This window comes from Protobothrops mucrosquamatus, unplaced genomic scaffold (genome assembly GCF_001527695.2).
Source record: "Protobothrops mucrosquamatus isolate PMUCROS unplaced genomic scaffold, P.Mucros_1.0 scaffold_99, whole genome shotgun sequence".
Taxonomy (NCBI): Eukaryota; Metazoa; Chordata; class Lepidosauria; order Squamata; family Viperidae; genus Protobothrops; species Protobothrops mucrosquamatus.
In genome coordinates this window covers 1,646,619-1,669,667 of record NW_015386175.1, presented here as the reverse complement: position 1 = coordinate 1,669,667, position 23,049 = coordinate 1,646,619, and the positions used below count along the sequence as shown (strand labels likewise).

The window sequence follows — 23,049 nt, the reverse complement described above, 5'->3', positions numbered from 1 at the left end:
ATTATCTTATCTATCATATTATTACCATTTTTATGATGTCATTAAACAAATCACTTGTTTGGTCATTAAGTGAACCACATGGTCGCAAGTGCAACCCCATTTTGTCAAATAGGTGCAAAACAGCAAAACAGTCACAAAACACAATAATGTGACTATGGAACATGCAGTGGTTGTGAATGCAAGCCAGTTACCATGCACCCAATATGTGATTATGTGACTGCAGAGTTGGTGTGGCAGCAATTGTAACTTCAAGGACGGGTGTTCTTTTTTCAAATCCATCACAATTTCAAATGGTTGTTATGAGACCAGTCATGTCAAGGACTACCTGTGGTGGTGAAGCAAAAGTTGGGAATACTGTACATAATTATCTTCACAGTTCTAGGACCTTTGGCCTCCCCGTAGCATTTCTGAATGCAACACATCAAGAAAATAGATAAAAGTCACTTAGACTACCTTGCTAGGTTACTGCAGTGCTATTCTAACCTCATTTACCTGTACATCAGCGAGGTATCAAGAAAGTTTAAGGAAAAAATAATATATAGAGAGAGGGATGGTATCTACACATTTTAAATAAAGCATGCAGTTAATGGTATAATCAGTTTTATACACTGCTTTTCAGAGGAAAAAATGGGATAAATATTTTAAAATACTACAAAACTGGTTTTACATCAGGGGTGTCAAACTGGCGGCCTGCAAGCCGGATGCATTACACACAGGCCATGCCCACCCTGGCTCGGCAAAGGCAAAAAACGTGATATGTCATGTGACACAATCGAGTTTGACACCCATGTTTTACATGGTCTGTTTTTATAACTAGAACCCCTAAATGATTTTGATTTATTTTATAAATTTAAATATGTGGATTCATATTTTAGTTACTTAGGTACCATGAGATGAAACTGTATGAAAGATACTTGAATGTTAGCATTTACTTAAGGGTATTAATATTTGATTATATCCATTACCTCAGGTGGATCAAAGATAGGAAGAATCCTATCAGTTTGCTGGTGATTAGATGACATACTGGGAACTGACCAATGGGCCCCTGGTTGTCTGTTTAATTTTTTCTTCCCTCCATTAAACTATTGTTCTCTTGTAATTCTTGGTTAATTATTCTGCCTAACCATTTGGGATGGCTTTTGTTCCAGGATATAGACAAGTTTGGCAATGAGATCACTCAGCTAGCTCGTCCTCTCCCTGTTGAGTACCTAATCATAGATGTAAGTATGAATTGTGCTTACTTTTTACTTTGGCTAATGGAAACAGAAACATTGAATAGAAATATGCAGAATTCTCTCCATAAGTTAAATTGGGAGACTCTTGTCATATTAGTTCCTTACTGGAAAGGTAAATGCTAACAAGTATAGTGCATAGCTTTCTGATTGCAATTTTCTTTTGATTGTGTAAAATCTGAGAAGAGTGTTTAGTTTCCATGTTAACACACTGCTCAAAGGATCTCACTGCTCCTACAGAATTATGTTCGTATGTTAAATAAGTGGGAAGTGTCATGGTCACAGAGATGTTAGTGATTACATCTATAAGAGAACAAGTGTGTGCTGTATCTTTCAGAGAAATGATTAAGCAATATATGATATATGTGATATGGTTTTATTTCTTTATTTAGGTCTACATCCTACCTTTATTTTTACAACTCAAAGTGTATTCATAATATTCCTTACTTTCTTTTTGCTCCTCCATTTTTCATTTTTCTAACACAAGTCATGACTTTGCTGTAGAATTTCTGTTGAACAGGACTTTGAATTTGGGAGGCAAATATAAACATTCCTATATTTTGTTTTAACTGAATTGTTTTTCTACTTTTGTATAATTAATTGTCTTGTTTTATCCTATGTTCCATGTTTATTATTTTATTTATGTTATTATTTCTTAAACACTTGATTTGGATAGAAAGATGAATTAAAAATCATTGATATTGCCTCTATAGCTAATAACTTTGATTAATAATCTATGGCGCCTATATATTCCTTAGATTTGACATTAAATGATGGGAAGGTATTTTACTTAATAAAAGAATGCATTTCAAAGGTGATTAATCAGTAGATGATAAAATACAATTGTAATATGTAGAAAGATAAAATAGAGATTAATATGTAATTCAGAGAGCCAATTTGGTCTTGTGGTTAAGGCACTGGGCTAGAAAGCTGGAGACCATGAATTCAAGTCCCGCATTAGCCATGAAAGGCAGCTGGGTGTCTGTGGGCCAGTCACTCTCCCTCTCAGCCCAACCCACCTCATAGGGTTATTATGGGGAAAATAGGAGATGTATTGGATATGTTCGCCGCCTTCAGTTATTTGTAAAAATAATAAAGACGGGATACAAAGAAATAATTGTGGCACCAATTTAAGCCAGAGATTCTGATAGGCTATGAATTCATAGAGGTCCACTTGTTCAGCCTCCTTGTCTATCTGTCTTCCTTTCTCTCTTCCCCCCGCCCCCGTCCCACTCCCCACATGGGTATGTATATGTTTAGAGAGAGAAAGAAACAGTCTAAGTGTATGTATTTGTCTGTCTATTGCTACTCAAAACTGAAATTGGCTGATCCATTCACTGAGATACTGCTTTTTTGAAAAGATGGTAGCTATTTCCCAACTTTCTGCTGCAACTGACAGTCCAATAAATTTATTACCCAACAACAAAAGAATCTGTTTTTGGACAATCTGGGATACAAGTAAGATGAAAACATATTGCCAGAAACATGCATTTAGGATGCATTTGTCAAGAAGTGAAACCGAATTTCTGAAACCTGTATCATTTATTGGTTGATTGCGTAATACGGTAACTTATTTCTGTGCCTTTTGATTTGATTTCAAATTGTGTTGTTCCTTGATTAAAAAGCCTTTTGTTGGCTAACATCTATCCTATGCAATATCAGGGGGTATACGACACTTTTTCATTTTTAAAATGCAATAGTCTGTAATATTAGCATGCCTGAGGCAATAAAGCCAATATGTGTAGAATCCTTTCTGTTGGAGAAATAGGGCTGCAAAAGGTATAGCTTTTCTTAACAAAGACAACTTTTTGTTTTGCCTATATACTTTTAAAAAAAAAATAAGCTGTCTTACCTCCCTCTAGTCTAGAAAGCAGTAGGAATTTAAGCCTTTGAAGGTCTCAGAAGTCTTGGGCAATATGGTCCTTTTGTCAGAAGTGAACTGATTCTTAATTACCTCAGGCAAAACTGAATTATATTTGCTAAAATATATGGGGAGACATATGAGAGATTTTAAAAGAGACTGGAAGATCCGTCCTTTCAATTTTTCTATCTGTCTTTGTTTTAAAGGCATTACCTGTGTCTCTGTCCTAGATAGGGGTTTTGCCCTGTATCTTGCATTGCCTGTTAACATCATTAGTCATTTGAATTTTAACAGTTGTTATTTTTACTGTTTTGAAGATTACTACCACATTTCCAAAAGATCCAGTTTACACATTTTCTATTTCTCAAAATCCATTCCCTATTGAGAATCGTGATGTACTGGGAGAAACTCAGGTAAGGTTAAATAGCAGTTTGGATGAAGGGTAGTATCTATACAATGGCATTTATTTAGTTTTTAATATTTAAAAGCAGATTACATCATGCATAAAAATTGGCTTAGTTACAAATGCTAAATAGGTTTAATTCACCCCTTTTTAGTTTTGTGGAAAATTTAAGCAATTCTAGGCGAACAGATTGCACATAATCATGTAAAATAAAGTTTTTGCTATGTCTGGAAATCAGAAAAAGCTTGTGTCTGTGTTACCATGAGTAAAATGTCTACCATGGTTACAAATTGTGTCTCAGTATTCAGCACACCTGTTTGTAAATGCATGATCCTTCGGTTGTAGCCTTGACTTTTGTTACCAAACAAAAGATCTTTGCAATATTTAATTGAAAGGAAAGGAAACACTAAGCAGATATGGTCCTTTGAGAGGAAGAAAACGAATTCTGCTATCTTTTCTATTCCTGCTGCCCCCTTTTGAGCCATGTTCATAGAGATAGAGAAGAACTACTAGATCTAAAAACAATTTAGCTTACTTCAGCTTTTCACTGTCAACTCTTACCAGCTGGGAAAGCTCACATAATCTGTCGATTGCTGAGAATGGCATTACACCGGGGGTCTTCAAACTTGGCCCTTTTATGACTTGTGGACTTCAACTCCCAGAATTCCTCAGCCAGGCACGCTGGCTGAGGAATTCTGGGAGTTGAAGTCCACAAGTCATAAAAGGGCCAAGTTTGAAGACTCCTGCATTACACCATTGGTCAGACATTGGAATGAGAATTATAGGCAGTATAGGTTTCTGCAACTGTCTTCATGAGTTCTGCTGAACTATTGTTACCAGCCACTTACTTGAAAAGAAACACAGTAAAATTTCCCTCAAGAGAGTAAATTTTATCTAACTTCTCCTTGATGTGGGAGGTAATTATCAAGTTGCTCTTTGGCAAAAAAAACAACAACAAAAAACCTCAGAGTGTCACTCATTTGCTCTCTTTACATCACAAATATTGGCAGTCTTCATAGAACAAAACGTGTGAAATTGGTCTCTGAACTGGGAATGTGTTACAGAAGAGCCCAAATGCAAAACCTGCAGGCCGAATATGGCATGGTGGGATATCTAATAGAGCCTGCCTTTACTTCCCAGCCTTTACTTACTGTTGCTTCTACAGTACTGTATTTCCTGCCTTCTGCATCCCAACCACCTGCTGTTTCTTTTGCTGCCTCCACATCCCCCCCAATTTTTCCTACTGTCTCTCTGCCTGCCTTCTGCTTTGTCTCTATATTTTCCAGCTTCTTTGTCTTCTTGCATACCTCTTAAATTTGATGTGTTTTCTTCCTGGCTGCTATTTCTGTCCATTCATTCTTGCTGGAAGTTTCATCAGCAGAGGGTGCTGTGATCCTGAGAAAAGACTCTTAGTATCATAAGACTTTTACTAAAAACAAAAACAAAGGCTGCAGGTATTTTAGTTCGAGAATACTGTGGCAAAAAGGAGAAAGAATTAAATGCTTAAACAATTATAAACTTAAATAATAAAGTTGGAATTGACATCATTAAAGAGTCATCTGACTGCTTGGGTCCTGTGCACTTTTAAGTGCAGCTGTTGAGAGAACAGTTTTTGCAGCCCTGTGACAGAGGGGTGTCCGAAGCATATGGGTCAGCAGTTGACTAAAGTCTGCTTTTGTCAATCTTTGCAGGACTTTCACATTCTAGCTACATATTTGTCCCAGAATACCTCTTCTGTGTTCCTTGACATCATCTCTGATTTCCATCTTCTCCTCTTCTTGGTCACCAATGAAGTGATGCCTTTAAGGGTATGTAATGACTTTATTTTCAGAGAAAGGCATAAAGCTTACATTAAGAAGATTGCTAAACATACCTGACTTTAAAGCAGGATATCTTGACTTGTTAGAAGTGGCTTCTAGATTGGTAGTGTGGTAGTCAATTTTGAACTGTTTGGAGAAATAAGTTGGTAGCAATTGCCTCTCAGACTGGGTAGAGCCAGCTTGACACTTAGGCATGTTGTTAAATTTTATGTATGAGAAATTATTATTGTAAAAGATCAATTCTGCAATCTCATTAAGGATTTGTCTATTTTTAATCCATGGTATGGCTACCCTATTTGCTAACTTTTGCTAGGCCACTGATAAACATAATTCCCTGCCTTCAAAATCTGAAATATTTTCCCTCCATTAAAAAAAAAGGCAGGAAAAGTAATAATGTCCTGTATTTTCTAGAGAGTTTAAAGAACTATAATCATGTATGGAATAGTTGAGCTGCCAGTGGGTAATTAACCAGGTTTATTGCATGTCATTATGATAATGAAGTACAATTGCAATAATTCAGTTGTCTTAACTATAAAATATGGGATGCACATTTTAGGAACTTCCCATCAAGTTTGCATAATTCTGGAGGTAGCTTTTCCCATCTGCTTTTGATTTAGAGAAACTGAATTCTGTAGTTTATAATACAGAAAGCACAAGGAGTTTTGTTTTTCAGCAGAATGGGGTTAAATTTGCAGGCAAGCCAGAACTTCCTGAAGAGGTACCTTTCTAAATTTTATAGAAATTAGAGCAGGCATTTTTGAAGTAAGCCTCATTCATCGTTTTTAAAGAACAGTTCCTGTAACTTTGCTGTTAGGTCAGTGTAATGAAACAGGTGTATTTTTCAAGAGGCAACTGGACTTTGTTTTTCTTTGAAAACATTTCGCTTCTCATCCAAGAAGCTTCTTCAGTTCTGACTGGATGGTGGGGAATGGAAGGATTTATATTTTTGCAGCCTGTTGGCCATTTGCATTCTTTTAGAGAGGAAACAAAACAACCATTTCATAAATGCATGACACAACAAAGCCATCAGGAAAAGATTCAGCAGTCCATCTACGTTTAAAAGACAAAGGCCACTCTTTTGAAGACAGCAAAGACCACATTTTGGGCAGAGAGGACTGCTGGTTTGAAAGAGGGGTCAAAAAGGCCACCTATGTCAAAACTGAACAGCCCTCTCTCAGCAGAGGGGGAGGGATAGGACATCATCTATCTCCAGTCTACAACACAGTCCTTTCAGGAATTCCAAGAAGGCTCCACACCCTTTGCATTACTCAGATGATCTTGAGGACACAGATAAGCCTCCAGGTGGCCTCAATAACTCTCTAAAACAATGCAAATGACCAGTGGTCTGCAAGGAAATAAATCCTTCCATTCCCCACCATTCAGTCAGAGCTGAAGAAGCTTCTTGGATGAAAAGCGAAACATCTTTAAAAAAACCCCAAGAAAGTCCAGTTGTCTCGTGAAAAAGCTCCTTTGGGACAACCATGACCTGGGTGACTGAGAATCTCCACAGACACTTAACAGCTGTAGTAACTTTTTTTGGGGGGTGAGTTTCCTCCTAGCCTTCAAAACAGTTTTCTTTCCTGATTATTCATATACATCAGGATCTGATATCTAACAAATCCAGTGCGCAACCCTAATGCAAATTCTGACATTTATGCAGTAGGTGTGATTTTATGAAGCCAGTAGAAACATTTTTATTTCCTGAGCCCACTTTGCTCAAGAACAAAAATGAAATGACAGTGCATATTGTTCCAGTTCACCTCAGAACTTGTCTGTAGTGCCATCTGCTGTTTAAATCTCAAAAAAAACCTCTTCTTTTTTTTCCAGCGATGCCATTTTAATGTAATCCTGCATATTGTTGCTTGTGAATGTCAGGCAACAGTCGATGCTTAATGAGATGTGGGGCATGATATTTCATTCATGAATTCTTGCTCATACCAATATTCTAAATGCGTTCCTGTTTCTGTGCTGGCAGTTCCTTTCTTAAACGTGTCTGCACTATGCTGACTTGTTCATTTGTGCCACCCAATCATGGCGCACAATGTGAGTGGAACTAACAGCACACATGCAATACAGTGCCACTGTTTAGATGCAGAGCTGCTAAATGAGGCAGTACAAAGTTTCATTTCTTCTTTCTAGAATAATTGGCCTTTAAAACTGGAATGGAAATAGAATACCTGAAATGGCATTATGGCATATTTAGGTGTCAGGAAACAAAATGTATTTTTACTGTTGCTCCATGCTTTTAGATGTCCTAAAAGTGGGAGAAGAGATAGAGTGCAGCCTATTTTGGAAATTGTAAATCAGTTGACAAAAAAAATGGTTTTTGTGTAGTTAAATAGCTTAATTATATTACTAACATTTATAGCTAGTGGAATGTGGTACATTAATCCTTTGTTTTAAATGTAGATAGGGTTGTGATGTGGTTTATTTCCTCTTTTAGGACAGTATCAGCTTGTTGCTGGAGGCAGTAAGAACCCGGAATGAAGATCTCGCTCAGACCTGGAAAAAATCTGAACAGTGGGCTACCATTGAGCAGCTTTGCAGTATGTTTAACATCTTTTCTCTTTTTGAGTCACCTCATTCCAAAGATGCTGGACAGCTTTTGTTTACGTACATCAAATTCTCTAGTGTTGGAATTTGGATTTGAAACCACCTTTGGGGATCAGTTTAGTACTACACAAGTAAACAAAACTTTACACATTTTAGCCAAGTAGTTTTATATATATATACAGTAGCAGTGATTTAATTCATGCATGATAGAAAAGGAGGGTTTTTAGAGGATATAGTTGTAGAAATCTGTTGAAGGAATTAGACAGTATTGTGCCAAGGAATGGGAATATTCCTTAGGGACGATTGCATTTACTCTAGAAATTATCTAGCGTAAAGTTTCCAGACCCCCCCCAAAAAAATGTCTGCTTGTTGGAGCTTTTTCTGTCTCCCATTTATTCCATTTCACTTTTTCAGGCACAGTGGGTGTTCAGTTGCCAGGACTCCAAGAATATGGTGCCATGGGCAGTTCAACACATGCAACAACTTCTTCAATGTGGGCTTGTCAGCACTGCACCTTCATGAACCAACCAGGCACAGATCATTGTGAGATGTGTAGCCTCCCACGGAGCTAGGCCCTGTTTGGCTTGGTGATCGGGGCGGCCATTACAGACCAACTGGCAGAAATACAGAGGCAAACCTTTAGCCAGGCAGGACTGTTCTTCCTCCTGGGATAATGTACTGTGTGGGGCGGGGCAGGACAGGAAAGGGGGGGAAAGGACCCATATCACAGGTATTCAATTGCCATTTACAAGGTGGCAGCTTGCAGTTGGAACGGGATGTCCCGGTGGGAAAAAAAAAAAAGATGGCCCCACTATGCTGCCTTGTCTTTTCTTTGCTCTCAGTATTGTAGAAAGCCAGAGGTCCTGCTTCCCTTGAGCTGAAGTCGCACAGGTGGCTCATTGGCTCTGTGGGCTCATGGCCGTGTGGCCCTGTTAGCTTGCATGCCACAAGCTTTCCCCGCCTTAAGCTTGTCAGTGAGGCTAGGCAGTAGTGATGAAGGGATGACTTGGTCCCCCCAGGGCTAGCTTGTGTAATGTTGTTCTCTTGACATGCTTTGCATTTAGCCCCAGAGTTTCTGGGTCACTGGTGCCTGAGCCACATTGGTCCACTCTCTCAGTATACCATAGCTTCAGACTGAGTGATGTGTGATCGCAGGACATACTGTGGCTTTAAAGCCCCAGGCTAAACATCAGCACTGGAAAGTGGGTGGGGGAGAACATTTTTCTCAACCAGGCAGGGATGATTCTGGTTGCCCCTTCATCCATTTCTTGCCCTATATACCTAGTGGCACAGATTAAAACAATTCCCTGAGTTCTTCATCTATGGTAGGCAAGAGAGAAGATGATTCTCATCCTGGTTTGGCAACAGGAAGCATATGCCTCCTGTCACTTCCAGGTTTGGAACCCTACAGCAGCTTCATTCCAGCTGAGTCAGGACTGGGAAAGCAACAGTTCACAAGCAGTTATTTGCACCAAGTCTCCATACACTATTTCCCCTTTATATTTAAAGCAATTTCCTGGGATCCAAAGCTATGAGCAGGCAAAATATCTAGGCATTTTACTCATGTCTATTAATGACTGCACAGGATCAACACAATAAGTGGAGCATATATTGGAATCGGAGTTTGTCTTACCTCACTAAAATGCCTGCGTAAAAATGACCTTGCCTCTAGAATATAGTGACTGCAATAGAAATGGCCTTGCCTCTAGAACACAGCCCTGCCTACTTTTCACATAATCATATATTAGCTGTGCCTCCAGTTCCTTATTTCTTCTGATACCTGGGCTTCTCCATTCAAAAGTGTCCAGAGATTTTTTTTTTATTATTATTATTATTATCCAAAATTCCCAATATCTCTGCTAGGACTGTTTTATGTTAAGGCACATTTGATTCCCCTCGCAAAAGTATTCTGCACAGCAAACCTATCATCACCCAGACAAACCTTGCAACATTCGAGAGAAAGAGGCCCTTCACATCAGCTCTCTGGTTATGTGGACCTACGGCCTTTGTTTCTGCCCTTCGGTAGTTTATATTCCTAGGTCTTCGTCACCACCACAAAATGTGCCTCCGTCCCAGCTCCCATTTCCATTGTGGGCATGTCGGACTGGCCTCCAAACACTTGCTGTGAAGAATGCGATCTTTGCCTTTCAAGGCAGTTGTAGCTGGGGCTCATAAACACTCTCTCTGGCCCTAGTTATTGCTGGCAGGACGTGTGACTTTCATTTCCTGGGTTTGCATTTTGACTAGATTTCTCAAGCTCAACGGGCTGTAGCCGCTCTTGCTGTTCTTCTTGGTTCTTTGGGTTGCAGAGGTGTATGTTTGGTTTGGACTGGACTTAACTGAATAACAGCCCTGCAAATAAAAATCTATTAAAAGCATCCCAAAATGATGGCTTCGGGTCCTTTTGTTGCTTTCTCCACTTTGCTCCCTACTCGTTTTGAATTTATGCAGCCCTTGGGCCCAAACGTTTCTCCTGACCACCATTCATTTATTGCTCCAATGCAGATATATATATGTCATGGTGATTAGCTTCAAGTCCGAACAACAACTAATTTCTAAAATGCCTGCTGTGCATGTGGGCAGTCAGCTATTGTTTCAAACCTCATCTTAAAACAAAAAAAAAATGGGATCCATGTTTTTAGCAAATTGTTTTTAGCAATTTGGCAAGTAAAGAATAACAGGTTTCATGTGAATATGATATGGGATGCACATGTTAATGGATGCAGGTATTGATAACAAATGGCTAAACCTGAGCCATTTGTGTAAGATGGCTGCTAGAAAGATTAACACACTTCTGAGCTTCTTCTGGGTCATGATTTAGAAGTCTGAAAGAGTTGGGAGGAAAAAAGACCAAAAGCAGACGTAATATCAGTGTTCAGGTATATAAAAAGGTTGCCATAGAGAAAATGGTCAGGAACTATTTTCCACTGCCACAGAAATTAGGACCAGATATAATGGTTACAAGAGAGGTTATGGGTTCTCCATCTTTGGAGACTGTTAAGAAGAGGCTGAACTGCCACCACTTGAGGAAGAAGCTAATTGGTTTTCCTACACCTTGCAGAGGATTGGGCTACTTGACCCTTATGGCCCCTTCAAATTCCATAATTCTATGATTCTAGGGCATTGACTTGGATTAATTGATGGGGGAGATAACTGTTGTAATATTAATATCTTACAAGACAGAAATAACATTTAAATGATTTTGATGGGTTATAGAAACAGCTGAACATAACAATTTAAGAGACAAATGCAAAAATTCTCAACTTGGGGGGGGGGGGAAATCCTGAAATATTTATCTTAACAGTAAGGACTTATATCCAGCTTGCAACGTGGTTGCAAGAAAACGAATGCAATTTTAGCCTGCATCAATTAAATATTTTCCAAGTCCTGGGAAGTAATTGGCTCCACTTCATTCTGTGTTAGTCAGATTCCACCTTGAATATTGTGTCCAGATCTGAAAAAAAGTTTTGGAAAGAATTCAGACAAACAAGTGTTTCCAGAGAAGAGCAAGAACTACACACATCAAATCCCACGAAGAGAGTTTGAAGGCGCTGTGAATGTTTATCTTAGCCAGGGGTATGATAACATGCCGGAAAGACGTCAAAGGATGATACGTAGAAAACTTAAGGTGGTGAAGACTTCCATGCATGGAGCGTCCTTTGCACCAATTACAGTAGTTGATATCTATATGCTGAATCAATGTGTGCATGTCTTGTGCATGTCTTGTGCATGGATCTGTACCACATAGGTCCTCTCAGATGTGATCCAGGGTAGGAGAAATTGAAGGCCCAGGATGATGTGGCTTCAGAGAACTAGGACTGGTATGGCAAGTAGATGCAGAATATAGGAGGGGAAAAAAAGTGTGTTGCTGTGTAGAGGAAGAGGGGATCCAAAGGTTTGCCTAATTTGCTATCTGGTTTTGCTTTGGTCAGATCATGCCCTCCCTTCCTGGAAAGGCCCAGCCAAACTTCCAAGGCATAATGTGTTTTCTTTCACGTGTGGAAATTTCAGGCACATCCCTTCCAAGAAGGTCAAGATCTATTATTCTAACTACCAAAGAATGGCTTGACGTTGCAGGAAAAAGAAAATTCGATTGAATTCAGCGCTATTAGCCTATGGAGCTCATTAACCAGAGAAATGATGGGCTTCTCTTCACAGATGGCATTCAAGAGCAAGACAGCCATCTGGTTGAGAATGTTTTCCTTTGGATGCTAACACTGAGTGGAGCTCTGGCTCAATGGATGAAGTGGCCTTTTCCAACTCTACCAGTAGGGCCTGCAGGTCAGGAGATAGATTTTGGGTTCCCATCCATTTTCCTTCTGCTTATCTCTTATTGTGCCATCTGGACTCGTAAACATTGACAAGGGACTGACGCATGTCCCCATCTGGCTACCTGATGTGAACCATGCTGAATGTGCTCTTCTCACTTTAAAAAAAAAAATCCATTGTCTGGATATCATTAAGAGGAAAGGGAGGAGGGAGAGCAGCAAAGCTAATGCCAACAAGACAAGACGCTTCTCTTAACTTTCAAAAGAAGTAGGTCAAAGCCTCTTTACCTTTTGTAAGTCCCAGTTGTCCGTCCATATTTCCCAAGAAAACACATGCTGGAGAATTGCAGTTTTCTCCCTTTTTGTAAACAGAGTTTCTGTGTAAATTGTGCGCAGCAGAGTTGGACTGCACAGGTTTTTTCCCCCTGAGCTGCTCCTTTTCCTTAATCAAAGAAAGTATGAGTAAACAGAGAATTTTCCCCTTTAAGTGCTAGTGACCTAAAATGTACTTTGGAGTATTTGGGGGGGATTGTCCCACAAACCTCTTACTTCCCTCCTCCGTCCCCTCAAGAGAAATAAACTGCAAATTGGAGTGTTTCCTGCAATAGGCCAAAAGGATCTGTTTGTAATTTGAAGAATGGCAAAACAATATGTTATAAAATATGTTGTAATTTGAAGAATGGCAAAACAACATGTTATAAAGCAAAGAAGAGCAGCAGATCCTGGTTTGAAACAAGCTAGACTGGAAAAAAACCACCACCACATCTTGCATCTGAGGATTTCAGTAGGTAAATGAAGTTGTTGGGGTTTTTTTTAATTCAATTGTGCTTTTAAAAAAAATATTAAAATAATATTTTTGAAGGTCTTGATCACAGGCTGGCTGGCAAGTGGGAATTGGAATCTAATTCATCTGGAAAGTGCAAATTGCACCGCAGCATTAAGTTCTAGGGCTCAATGCATTTTCAGTGCCTTCCTATTAAAATGTCTTGAATGGATAAACAAATACAGGAAACACAATAGGACATTAGGCTAGATCAGGGGTAGGCAACCTTGGCTCTTTTATGACTCATGGACTTCAACTCCCAGAATTCCTGAGCCAGCTATGCTGGCTCAGGAATTCTGGGAGTTGAAGTTCATGAGTCATAAAAGAGCCAAGGTTGCCTACCCCTGGGCTAGATACATAGATACATTCAGATGGCAAAGTAGGGCTATGTCAGACTAGATCACATTACTTCTCTTGCCCACCCCCCAATTTAATCTGCTCATTTCTACTTTTCTGCAGTCAGACGTTAGTTTTAACCATCAGCCCAAATCAACCTTTATATGCAAAGGGCCTCTAAAAGGACTAGTTCTGAGCAAAGGAGGGGAGAGCTGGGGTTGGGTGAGGAATAGAAACAGGAACCCCAGACCCCATGTGATAAGGGCCTTCAAGCAGCTGCAGCAGCCGCTCTCTGTGATTCTGGCTATAGCTAGCCCAGTCTGAAATCATGGGAAAGAATGGAAGTGGGGGGAAAAATCAGAAATGAATGTTTCTAGTCTTGAGAGATTTTAGCCAGCTGTATCTCTTCTCTTCTTCTTCCCCTTCCCTTCATGCTTGGTGTCTTAGACTATGATAGCACCCTTAACAGCAACTGTATTATTTATTGTGCTTATCTGCTGCTGAATTAACAAATGGACTAAAGATGATCGCATGGTGATTGACACAGGTCCAATCCAAATGAAGACGTAGCCTAAGCTACCCCCATCCTTACGATAAGGAACTAGCAAGATTGAGCAATTTGCTCACTCAGATCCACAGCTTCTACTCTCTCCTGTCCACCCACTTCTTCTTCTTTCCAACTGGCAACATCCCAACATTTCAAAACTAGACACATGGAGGAAATAGGGATCTTCTATGGAGAGGACAGTCATAAGTCAGATGATATCCGAGTTCCAACATGACGTCCTCAAGTCCCTGGACGGTATTTCCATCCAGCTGGGCTAGGACTGGTGAATGGATGCAGTGAGTGTTGTGTTTCTATGGCTGCAGAAGTAGAGACACCCCTTTTCCTCTTCCCACTGATAATGACAAACTGGTGACCAGCCCAGCTAGACGAGCAGCCATATGGGAGCCATCTAGGGAAAGGGGTGGGGTTGGACGCAGAACAGGAATGAGGCTTTGAGGTCTGTGCGGAGACTGTAAAGAGGATCTTTTGGTCTTCCTTCTCTTGCCGCTGTCAAGGCAACATGAAGCAGATTCTCTGGCTGCTGTTGTTGGTGGCCGTCAGCTGGGCAGCCATATCGAAGCGTCGGGAGGCCAGACCCGAATGGGACTACCGAAAAGAAGGTAACAGGCCCCAAAGATCATGGCCTTCCTCCCCAGAAAGCAGGTTGTTACTTGGGACAACAGAATCTTGTTTTCTTTATTGTGAATTGGGGTGGAGGGGCACTTGGTTAGGCTGGCCCCTCTTTGCTAAAGGCCTTGGAACCCCAGTTGTGCAAGGGAGAATTGTTTTGATGGCACACTTGCTTTTGACAGTGGATGCCCCAAAGCCCATTTTTCATAAAGGCCGCTAACCTGAGATTCCAATCCTCTTCTGTCTTCCAATTTTCCACATTTCTTATAAAATTCTGAACTTCTTTTCTGTGTGCATGATTCTTCGCAGATTTAAGTATCTGTGAGCACCTGAATTTTAGCTATAAATCATATTTCTCCTTGTGTAGCTACCTCCCAGGACATATTTTCAGGGAACTGAGCACATTTCACTTTAGAAACGGTACTGTAGGTCCTAAAATGAACTCTTAAGGAAAGGCAGGTGTTTTTTTTCCATCCCTGAAGATGCATGCTAACCTTCAAAAATTAGGATCCCTTTATTCTGTCATTGGGTTTGATGTTACGCTGAAGTAACTTTATTCCTCCTAAACTTGCTCTTCACCCTGAATTCATGTGAGAAGGGTGAGCTGCCAATTTGTTTACAGAGGTTTTTGAGCACTTTCTTTTTACCCATGAGGAAGGTATGAATGTGTGATGCAAGTGTGGCTGTTGTTCTCAATAGTCCCGCTAGATTCTCATTTCATGTTAATGGTGTAGAAATGCCTCCTTCTCAGGTGCAGGCAGCATTTAGGAACTAAAGGGCAGTACAGGAGGAAGAAGGAAAAGGAAGAGTAAAATTGCTGCTGCTGTTATTACCACACAATCTGATAGTTTTGCCTGGATGTTGCACAGTATTTTGACTATTAGATTCTTTTCAAGGATCCAGCTAATGATACTACTGTAATATAGGCCACCGTACCAGATAATGTGACATTTTGTAATTGATGTGTTGAGATTCTGCCCGTTCATATGGTGTCCAAATGCTTTTCTAGATCTGCTGGTATGTCCTCCATCACTCGTACTTTCTTTTTACGCATTCACCCAATCTGTATTTGAAGGTGTTTATGTCTCCTTATTTTTTCCAAGTTAAGGATGATGGTTTTACTAAGCTACTTGTTATGTCACACTCCAGTTTGGTCTTCTTTTCTCTTTCCTCTCCCAGCTGACAAAGTCAATACGAGGGGATGTTCTAATCTTACTGTGGTTCTTGACAACTGGAAATTTGCTATTATGACTCAGATCAGGAACCTTCTCCTCCATGATCACCAAACAGTGTTGCCTGACTATGGAAGGTGAGGGCAGAAATCTGGATAGGTTTCTAATTGACTTGGTGTAGCACCTCAAAACGTGTCAGTCTAGAGGGGAATTGATAAAATTTGTGTCAGCAGTCAATCCAGAAGAACCAGGCTAGTGGAATGTAGTTGTTCATTGGATTAGGATTAAATAGAACACGCTCTGCCCTCGGATGTTTGCACAGCACACCAAGCCAATGGCTAGATTTTCACAACATCCTCAGTCATTTTTCAATCTGTTTTTTGGCCTTGTCCAGTGTGTGTGTGTGTGTGTCCAGACCTTGAGATATATTTTGATTTTTTAAAAAACAAAAACAAAAACTGGCTCAATCTTAAAAGATCCTGGGCAGTGCACAAAAAGCAACAATGACGAATGTCGGGCTGTTAACAAACTCTAATGAAGGAACAAACAAGCAACTTACAATTTGCAGATTCATAAGACTGAGTTGATGAAATTGGACTCCTGCCTTGGGCAAGGGGTTGGACTAGACAAAAGATCTCCAAGGTTCCTTCCAGCCCTATGATTCTATGTACTCTCTATTGTGGACTGTACAGCTAAATAAGATAAATCTTTCTTTGTCAATGTTACTGTATCTGTATTTTGGAAGTATCCCCAAGAAATGGACATTTGCTTGAGCAAAGTTTTGTACAGATGACTTGCATCTATGTAAATAAATTACTGCCTAGATACCATAATCGAATTTGGCAGCATAGATCCAGCTCTGTTGTTGAACTTTGCCAAAATAAAATGAAAACCTGATTCCGTTAAATTAGCATAGGGCAGTGGTGGCGAACCTATGGCAGGGTGCCAGAGGCAGCACTCGGAGCTCTCTCTGTGGGCACACGTGCTATTGCCCCAGCCTTGCCTCCCCCCGTGACCCCCTCCTCACCACCAGTCGCCCCCGAGCATGGCCCATGCGGAGCAGTGCAGCCAAGGACATGGCAGCCAGGCAGTGTAGATAAGACTCTGCCCTCACGCCCCATTACGCACAGTTGATGCTGTGGGGCGCAGGCAGAGGGTGTGGCTGCCATGGCGCTGCTGGGCGATCTACGGCAGGCCCTGTAGGCAATGAGTGGTCCTGCGGGCAGGTGGGGTGGGGATGGGGCAGGAGGTGGAGCAGGGGCGGGGCCAGTTTTTGGGCACTCGGTCTCTAAAAGGTTCACCATCACTGGCATAGGGTGTTTGTTTTTTTAATCCGTATCCCTTCTTGCCTGTTGTCTTTTTAGAATCAAACCTCTTTCTGATGCCCTGGATGACCTATACAAGGAATTTAATGCCCTCAAGGAACATCTTGGAGAACTGACTAAACGCTTTGAGGGGGTGGAATCTTTTGTAGATGAGATGAACAAAAGACAGAACCTGTCTCCTGCTAATCCTTTCATCAGGGCTGCCCAACTAGGAGAGAAAAAGGCTGCCCTCTTGCCAGCCAAACGCCGCAGAGTCCTGATCCGGAATGGGAGGCGGATCACGGAGCCCTTGACTGGGAGAAGGCAATAAGTTCTCCAGCTGGTGTTGGACCTTCACTACAGTTTTGGAAACCAAATACATCCCTCTGTCTGCCTGTCTTTTCCCCTAAAAAAAATTCCTATGAAAGCTTAAGTGTGAAAGACTCAGATAAAGGTATTAAATAGAATCTTTTCTTGGCTGATAATCTGGAGACACAATTCTCAACATATTATTGGAATAAACGCCAAGGAACAGTTCCTTGGTAAAATGGTTTTATTAAATACATGTTGCCTTAAGAGTAGACTAAGACCCTGTAGTTGTTTTAAGTTATGCACAACTTAATTACAGATGGAATCACACTGTAAAAGCAGATTTAGCACACAGTTTGTATCACATTCTCCAGTTCTTAAAGATCTTAGGAATAGTTCTGGCTTCTTTACATAGTTTTTACATGCTATTTGCACACTATGTAATAGTACATGATAATTATGATAGCCCAGCAAAGTGCTAGGGAGTATTTGTTACTTTCCATGACTGTAGACTATATTACAATCTACACCATCCATCTTTGGAAGTAGAAATGCATTGGTTTTTAAGATGCAGAATGTCACATCCCATGCAAATATATACATCTTTCTGTTTGCACTGCTATTAGTTATGCCCATTGAAGCATTCCATGTATGACGTCAGAAATACTTTATGAATAAGCAGAGCTATTTTACGTTTGTTACAGGTGGCAGTCAATAAAGATTTGTTTATGGATGCAGCATTAAGGAAAGTACTAATTTTCTACAGAGGTTCCAATTTAACTGTATGGATGAGTGTGTGCGTGGACTAGTTATGAGACAATTCTCTTCCTATTTCTTCTAACAGTCAGAAAATACCCACCGCTTGTCTGCATATTTAACTAAACAGGTTTCCCTGTCAGTTGTGTCCAACTCTAGGGCGCAGTGCTCTTCTCCGTTTCTTGGCTGAGGGAGCCAGCGTTGTGCGAAGACATATTTCCACAGTCATGCGGTCAGCATGGCTATATACCAAAGGCACACAAAATGCTGTTACCCTCCCACTAAAGTGTACCTATTAATCTACTTACACTTGCATGCTTCCGAACTGCTAGGTGGGCATAATTAACTAAGAGAAAATATATTGCTCATAGGTCTAGGATTGCAAGATGAGAAATCAATCATAATTGAATTACAGGCTCCTGTACCCAAAACTGCTTTATAAAATGGGTATCCTGTGCTCTAGTGACAGCCACATGGTCTAAAATTCTCCGTCCATGTAAACGTTTTCATAAGAAGCTTCATTTCCTGAAAGTGAATCCCTGCAAATTGAGTAAGACAATTGGCTCCTTTGGCTATAATTTACTAATGAGCTTCCTTATTTCTTGAATGATCCTTTTTAAAAACCCACTACTGTAGTCAAATCAGATGCCACAAAAGAGAAAGCTGAGTGCATTTTTAAGCACAAAGGATCCAAATTCTTCTCCATTAATTGCTTTACATGCCAAAGCTGGTTTTGGGCAATGAGAAAAGTCAGGCCTAATTTCCACATACCTAAATATAAACAGATTAGGAATAATTGCATATTATGTAATCTTTCTAATTCTCCCTAGGAGCTGACAGACTATTCTGGCTTGATGTTATGTATGGCTGGTAAGCATATGCCTTGAGGGCTGTATCTTGACTACCAGACCTTTGCACAGGCTCTAATGTTTAGCAATGGAAAAACACTGAGAACTACGTTGATTTTTTTAATCAGCCTAATGGTTTGATTGTTTCCAGACTTCTCTTTTCAAGCACTAGGGACACAGATTTAGCACATCCATCAAGATTCACATCATGCTCAATGAAGCTGAAATTTTAGTGTGTTTAAGATGGTAAGATTCCCAGTTTCCTAAAGGGACTGAAACCTAGATTGTAGCTAAGTTAAGCATGGGTGGCATAAGGCCTAAAAAAAATCAGGTCTCTACAAATAAGCTACTGAAAAAACTGTCAGAGTTAAGTTTTGCTATGTGACAAACGTGTGGAAAAAGCTGCATGAGTCTTATCTTACTCACTTTGAACTATGCTTGTCAATAAAAACTCTGCAAAGTAATTCATTCTTCCTCCTCTTGCAACTTATTGAGTTATTATGAGGTAAGATGGACAGCCAAGTAATTAATTAGTTAAATAAATCTTATGCACCTAGTTTATTGTTCAGCAGGATTTAATAAATTATATTTAATGTAGTAAAAAGAACATACAACATGTTTGACAAAAAACACGAAAGTCTACATATTGTAAGCTATAGCTTTTGGAAGGCTAAATTGCATTGACTCATTCATATACACCCACAGACATAAAGCATTTAATGGCTGTGCCAGAAATATTCTGATGTAAAGAAGCTAAGCATTTGAGACTGACGTTCTTGATTCTGCATTTTTAAATGTGTATTTTTTCAAAGCATAATTTTTCAATGTACAAATAAACCTGTAAATTAATCTAGTAGTTATTTTGCTATGGATCCTAATAACCGAAATGAAGTCCTTGCCTCATCTTTATACAAATGTATTCATATTGCTAAAATTTTATTTATTAAAATTATAGGCCACGCATCTCACTGTCACACAACTCTGGGTGGCTAATAACATGATAAAGCAATATTATAAAACATTAAAACCATAAATGTAACGTTAACAGAAAATTAGCTAAGATGGGGGGGGGATATAAAATGGGATGAAAGTGGGATCTTTGATTTAATTTGCTAATCCTACCTCCAGAATGGCACGCCCACATCTGGACTCCGGGACAATCAGGAGAGCCAGGTTTTAAAGCCCTTTTGGAAGGCCAAGAGGGTGGCGGCATATCTCACCTCGAGGGATACGATGTTCCAGATGACAGGAGCCACAGCAGAAAAGGCTCTTCTGCACCCCACTAGCTGGAATTCCTTGGCCTTCTGCCAGCCTGAGAGGAGACAGCCAATCCCATGGGGGTGAGATGTTTCCTCTGGTTACATCAACAAAATGTATTAAAATAAACTATTGAGGCTTCTCCGAAAATATTTCCAAGCCTTACTTCAATCTAACACTTTCTGGGACTATTAAGTCCCATATTATGGCTACTCATTAAATTTAATGCACTGCAAAAGCACAGAACTATCCTTCAAATTTGTGTCTATTAGAATGCCATTCATGAGTCTTTCTGAAAAATTTCTAGCAGCCATAAACTATTCTATGTCATTGTAGGCATTTTTACTTCAGATATGTACACATTTAAATAAAACCACTTGTAGGCTCTATGTTTGAACTTTGTTATTATATCTTTTGATTTTCACAGTTGCATAAGCCCCTATCTCTATAAACTCCCAAAGTCAAGATTTGTTACACATATAATCACACTTTGCAGTTTTCTAGAGAATAGATTTAAATCAATTTTAGTTTGTGAATCAGCAATCAAGCTTAGGAAATTAAAAAAAACCCCACTAAGCCTAAGGCATAATAAAGGCAAATGGGGGTTAAACAGATAAGAGGAAATAAACAATGTTAACTTCAGTTGCTGGAATTTGGACTGAAGGATGAAACAAATCATTTAATTAAGTGATAATTCCTTTACCAGTCTCATTATGGTATTTTGGAAGGATAACTATCATTGCAATCAACACTGCCATCTACTGCCTCAGCTGCACTATGATCTTTTTTTTTTTTTACACTGGCATGTACACACCACTGTTGCTTGTAAATGCAAATACCAGATGATTGCCACTTTCTCATTCTAGCTTTGAAATGTGGGGTTGGATCTGAACAATTATTACAAAGCTTTAATAGAACAAAAAGCTGTGGAATCAACAGCAAGCAACATCTTGTTAAATATAGTACTCACCACATAATGCCCAGCCTACATGAACCTTTGGTTGGCTGGGCACAGAACCAATGATTATTTTTTGTACTGCTATTCCAATTTTTAGTGTGGGAGAAAAATATAGCTGACTTGGTTGGAGGGCTGTTTTTTTCTGACTATACTTATTTCCATTAATTTATTTAAAGTCACGACAATCCTATAAGGTAGACTTAAGAAACTAGTTCAAAGACAACTTATGAACTCACAACTCAAGTCCAATATAGTATTTGAGCAGATAAATCGATAGCAATAACAACATAACAGAATTATATACCATTTCATAGTGCTTTACAGCATTCTCTGTCAGCCTATGGCCTCCAACAATCTAAGTCCTCATTTTACCAACCTCGGAAAGATGGAAGGCTGAGTCACCCTTGAGCCCCATGGGGATTTAATTCCAGGTTGTGGGCAGAGTTAGTCTGCAATACAGGTAGTTCTCAACTTACAACCACAATTGAGCTCAAAATTTCTGTCGCTAGGCAAGACAGTCATTAAGTGAGTTTTGCCTCATTTCATGACCTTGCCACAGTTAAGTGAATCACTGCAATTGTTAAGTTAGTAACACAGTTGTTAAGTGATTCTGGTTTCTCCATTGACTTTGCTTGTCAGAAGCTAGCAAAAGGTGATCACATGACCCCAGGACACTGCAGCTGTCATAAATATGAGTCAGTTGCCAAGCATCTGAACTTTAATCACATGACCACAAGGATGTTGCAACCGTTGTGTGAAAAATGGTGATAATTCATTTTTTTCAGTGCCATTGTAACTTTGAACGGTCACTAAATGAGCTATTGTAAGTTGAGGACTACCCGTACGGCATTCTAACCACTGCACCACCACAACTCCTTACTCAATTCCAAACATGGATGACTGGGATTCCTCTTGGAGTCCAGAGGTGCTTGCTTTTTCTCTATACATCTGATTTCTCTTAACACAGGGTAGTGTTAAGAGTCCCATAAAACCCAGGCATTCTCAGCATGTTCAGTCAGGAACCACTCTGAGTTCCCATATTAAAGACACCTTTGAATCAAGCTACAGTATTCCATTTGTTTCTATGGATGCATCCATGCAGCCTCCTTGCCATCCATGCACATATATTTTTCACTTCTCAGTCTAACCCTCTGATTTCCTGGTGGTCTCCCATCCAAGCGGAGATCAGACCCGACGCTGTTTGGCTTCCCAGCAAAGGCAAGATCAACCAGGAGCTTCCCGGCATACCCGGAGGACCCCAGTCCAGCCAAGAATGTTTGAGCCACTCTTTTTGCAGGGTTCCCTTCTCCTCCCACCAGTGAAAACCACACACGCTTTCTAAGCTTTCCTCCTTCAAATACAAATGCAAGACCCCGCATCCGCCATGCATTGGCTCTGCGCGTCCCTCTTTGAAGCCCGGCCCCACCGCCGAGCACCCTCTCCTTTGGGTTCCCTGACATTCGTTTATTCCCCAGCAAGCCGCTCCCGTACCAGGACTCGCTCTTCTCATCCCCATGGCAACAGCGAGCCGCACCAGCGGCGGGAAAAGGCGCGCAGAGCTCGCCCTCCCTCCCTTTACGGCGCGTCGTAAACCGTCTCTGCAGCCGCTTGCTTCCGCCAGCTCCAGTCGACAGCCGAACCCGGAAAGAGAGAGAGAGAGAGAGACAGACAGACAGAGAAAGCCGTAAAGCAGCGCCTCTCCCCGCGCTTGGTAACTGGTGGCGTTCCGACCGCTGCCTTGGAGAGGAGGAGGAGGCGGGGTCAGAATGGCAGCTCCGCCCCTTTGGTTTTCTGGCGGGGGGGACGACGATGCCGGGTTGGGGGGGGGCGAGACCAGTTGCTTGCTTAGCTCCGCTGATTGCGATTTATGACGATTCTCTTTGCCGTCTCGAGAGTGTCTTGCTTTGTCTAGTGTGAAAGGGGGGGGAGTGTATTCGGGTTTTATTGTTCTCTTCCTTCCCACCGGGGGCGC

At 40.5% G+C, this 23,049-nt stretch overlaps 1 protein-coding gene across 1 annotated transcript in view; it reads left to right on the top strand.

Annotated features, from left to right (window-relative positions):
- The window catches only part of NPLOC4 (NPL4 homolog, ubiquitin recognition factor), a 51,875-nt gene extending 43,294 nt beyond the window's left edge, over nt 1-8,581 (top strand). Inside the window, exons 13-17 of the mRNA XM_015815196.1 lie at nt 1,149-1,220; nt 3,411-3,506; nt 5,188-5,304; nt 7,760-7,862; nt 8,284-8,581. Of these exons, the coding sequence (XP_015670682.1) occupies nt 1,149-1,220; nt 3,411-3,506; nt 5,188-5,304; nt 7,760-7,862; nt 8,284-8,441 (546 nt within the window). The 3' untranslated portion in view covers nt 8,442-8,581. The remainder of the gene's footprint in view (nt 1-1,148; nt 1,221-3,410; nt 3,507-5,187; nt 5,305-7,759; nt 7,863-8,283) is intronic.
- Nucleotides 8,582-23,049: the final 14,468 nt, after the last annotated feature.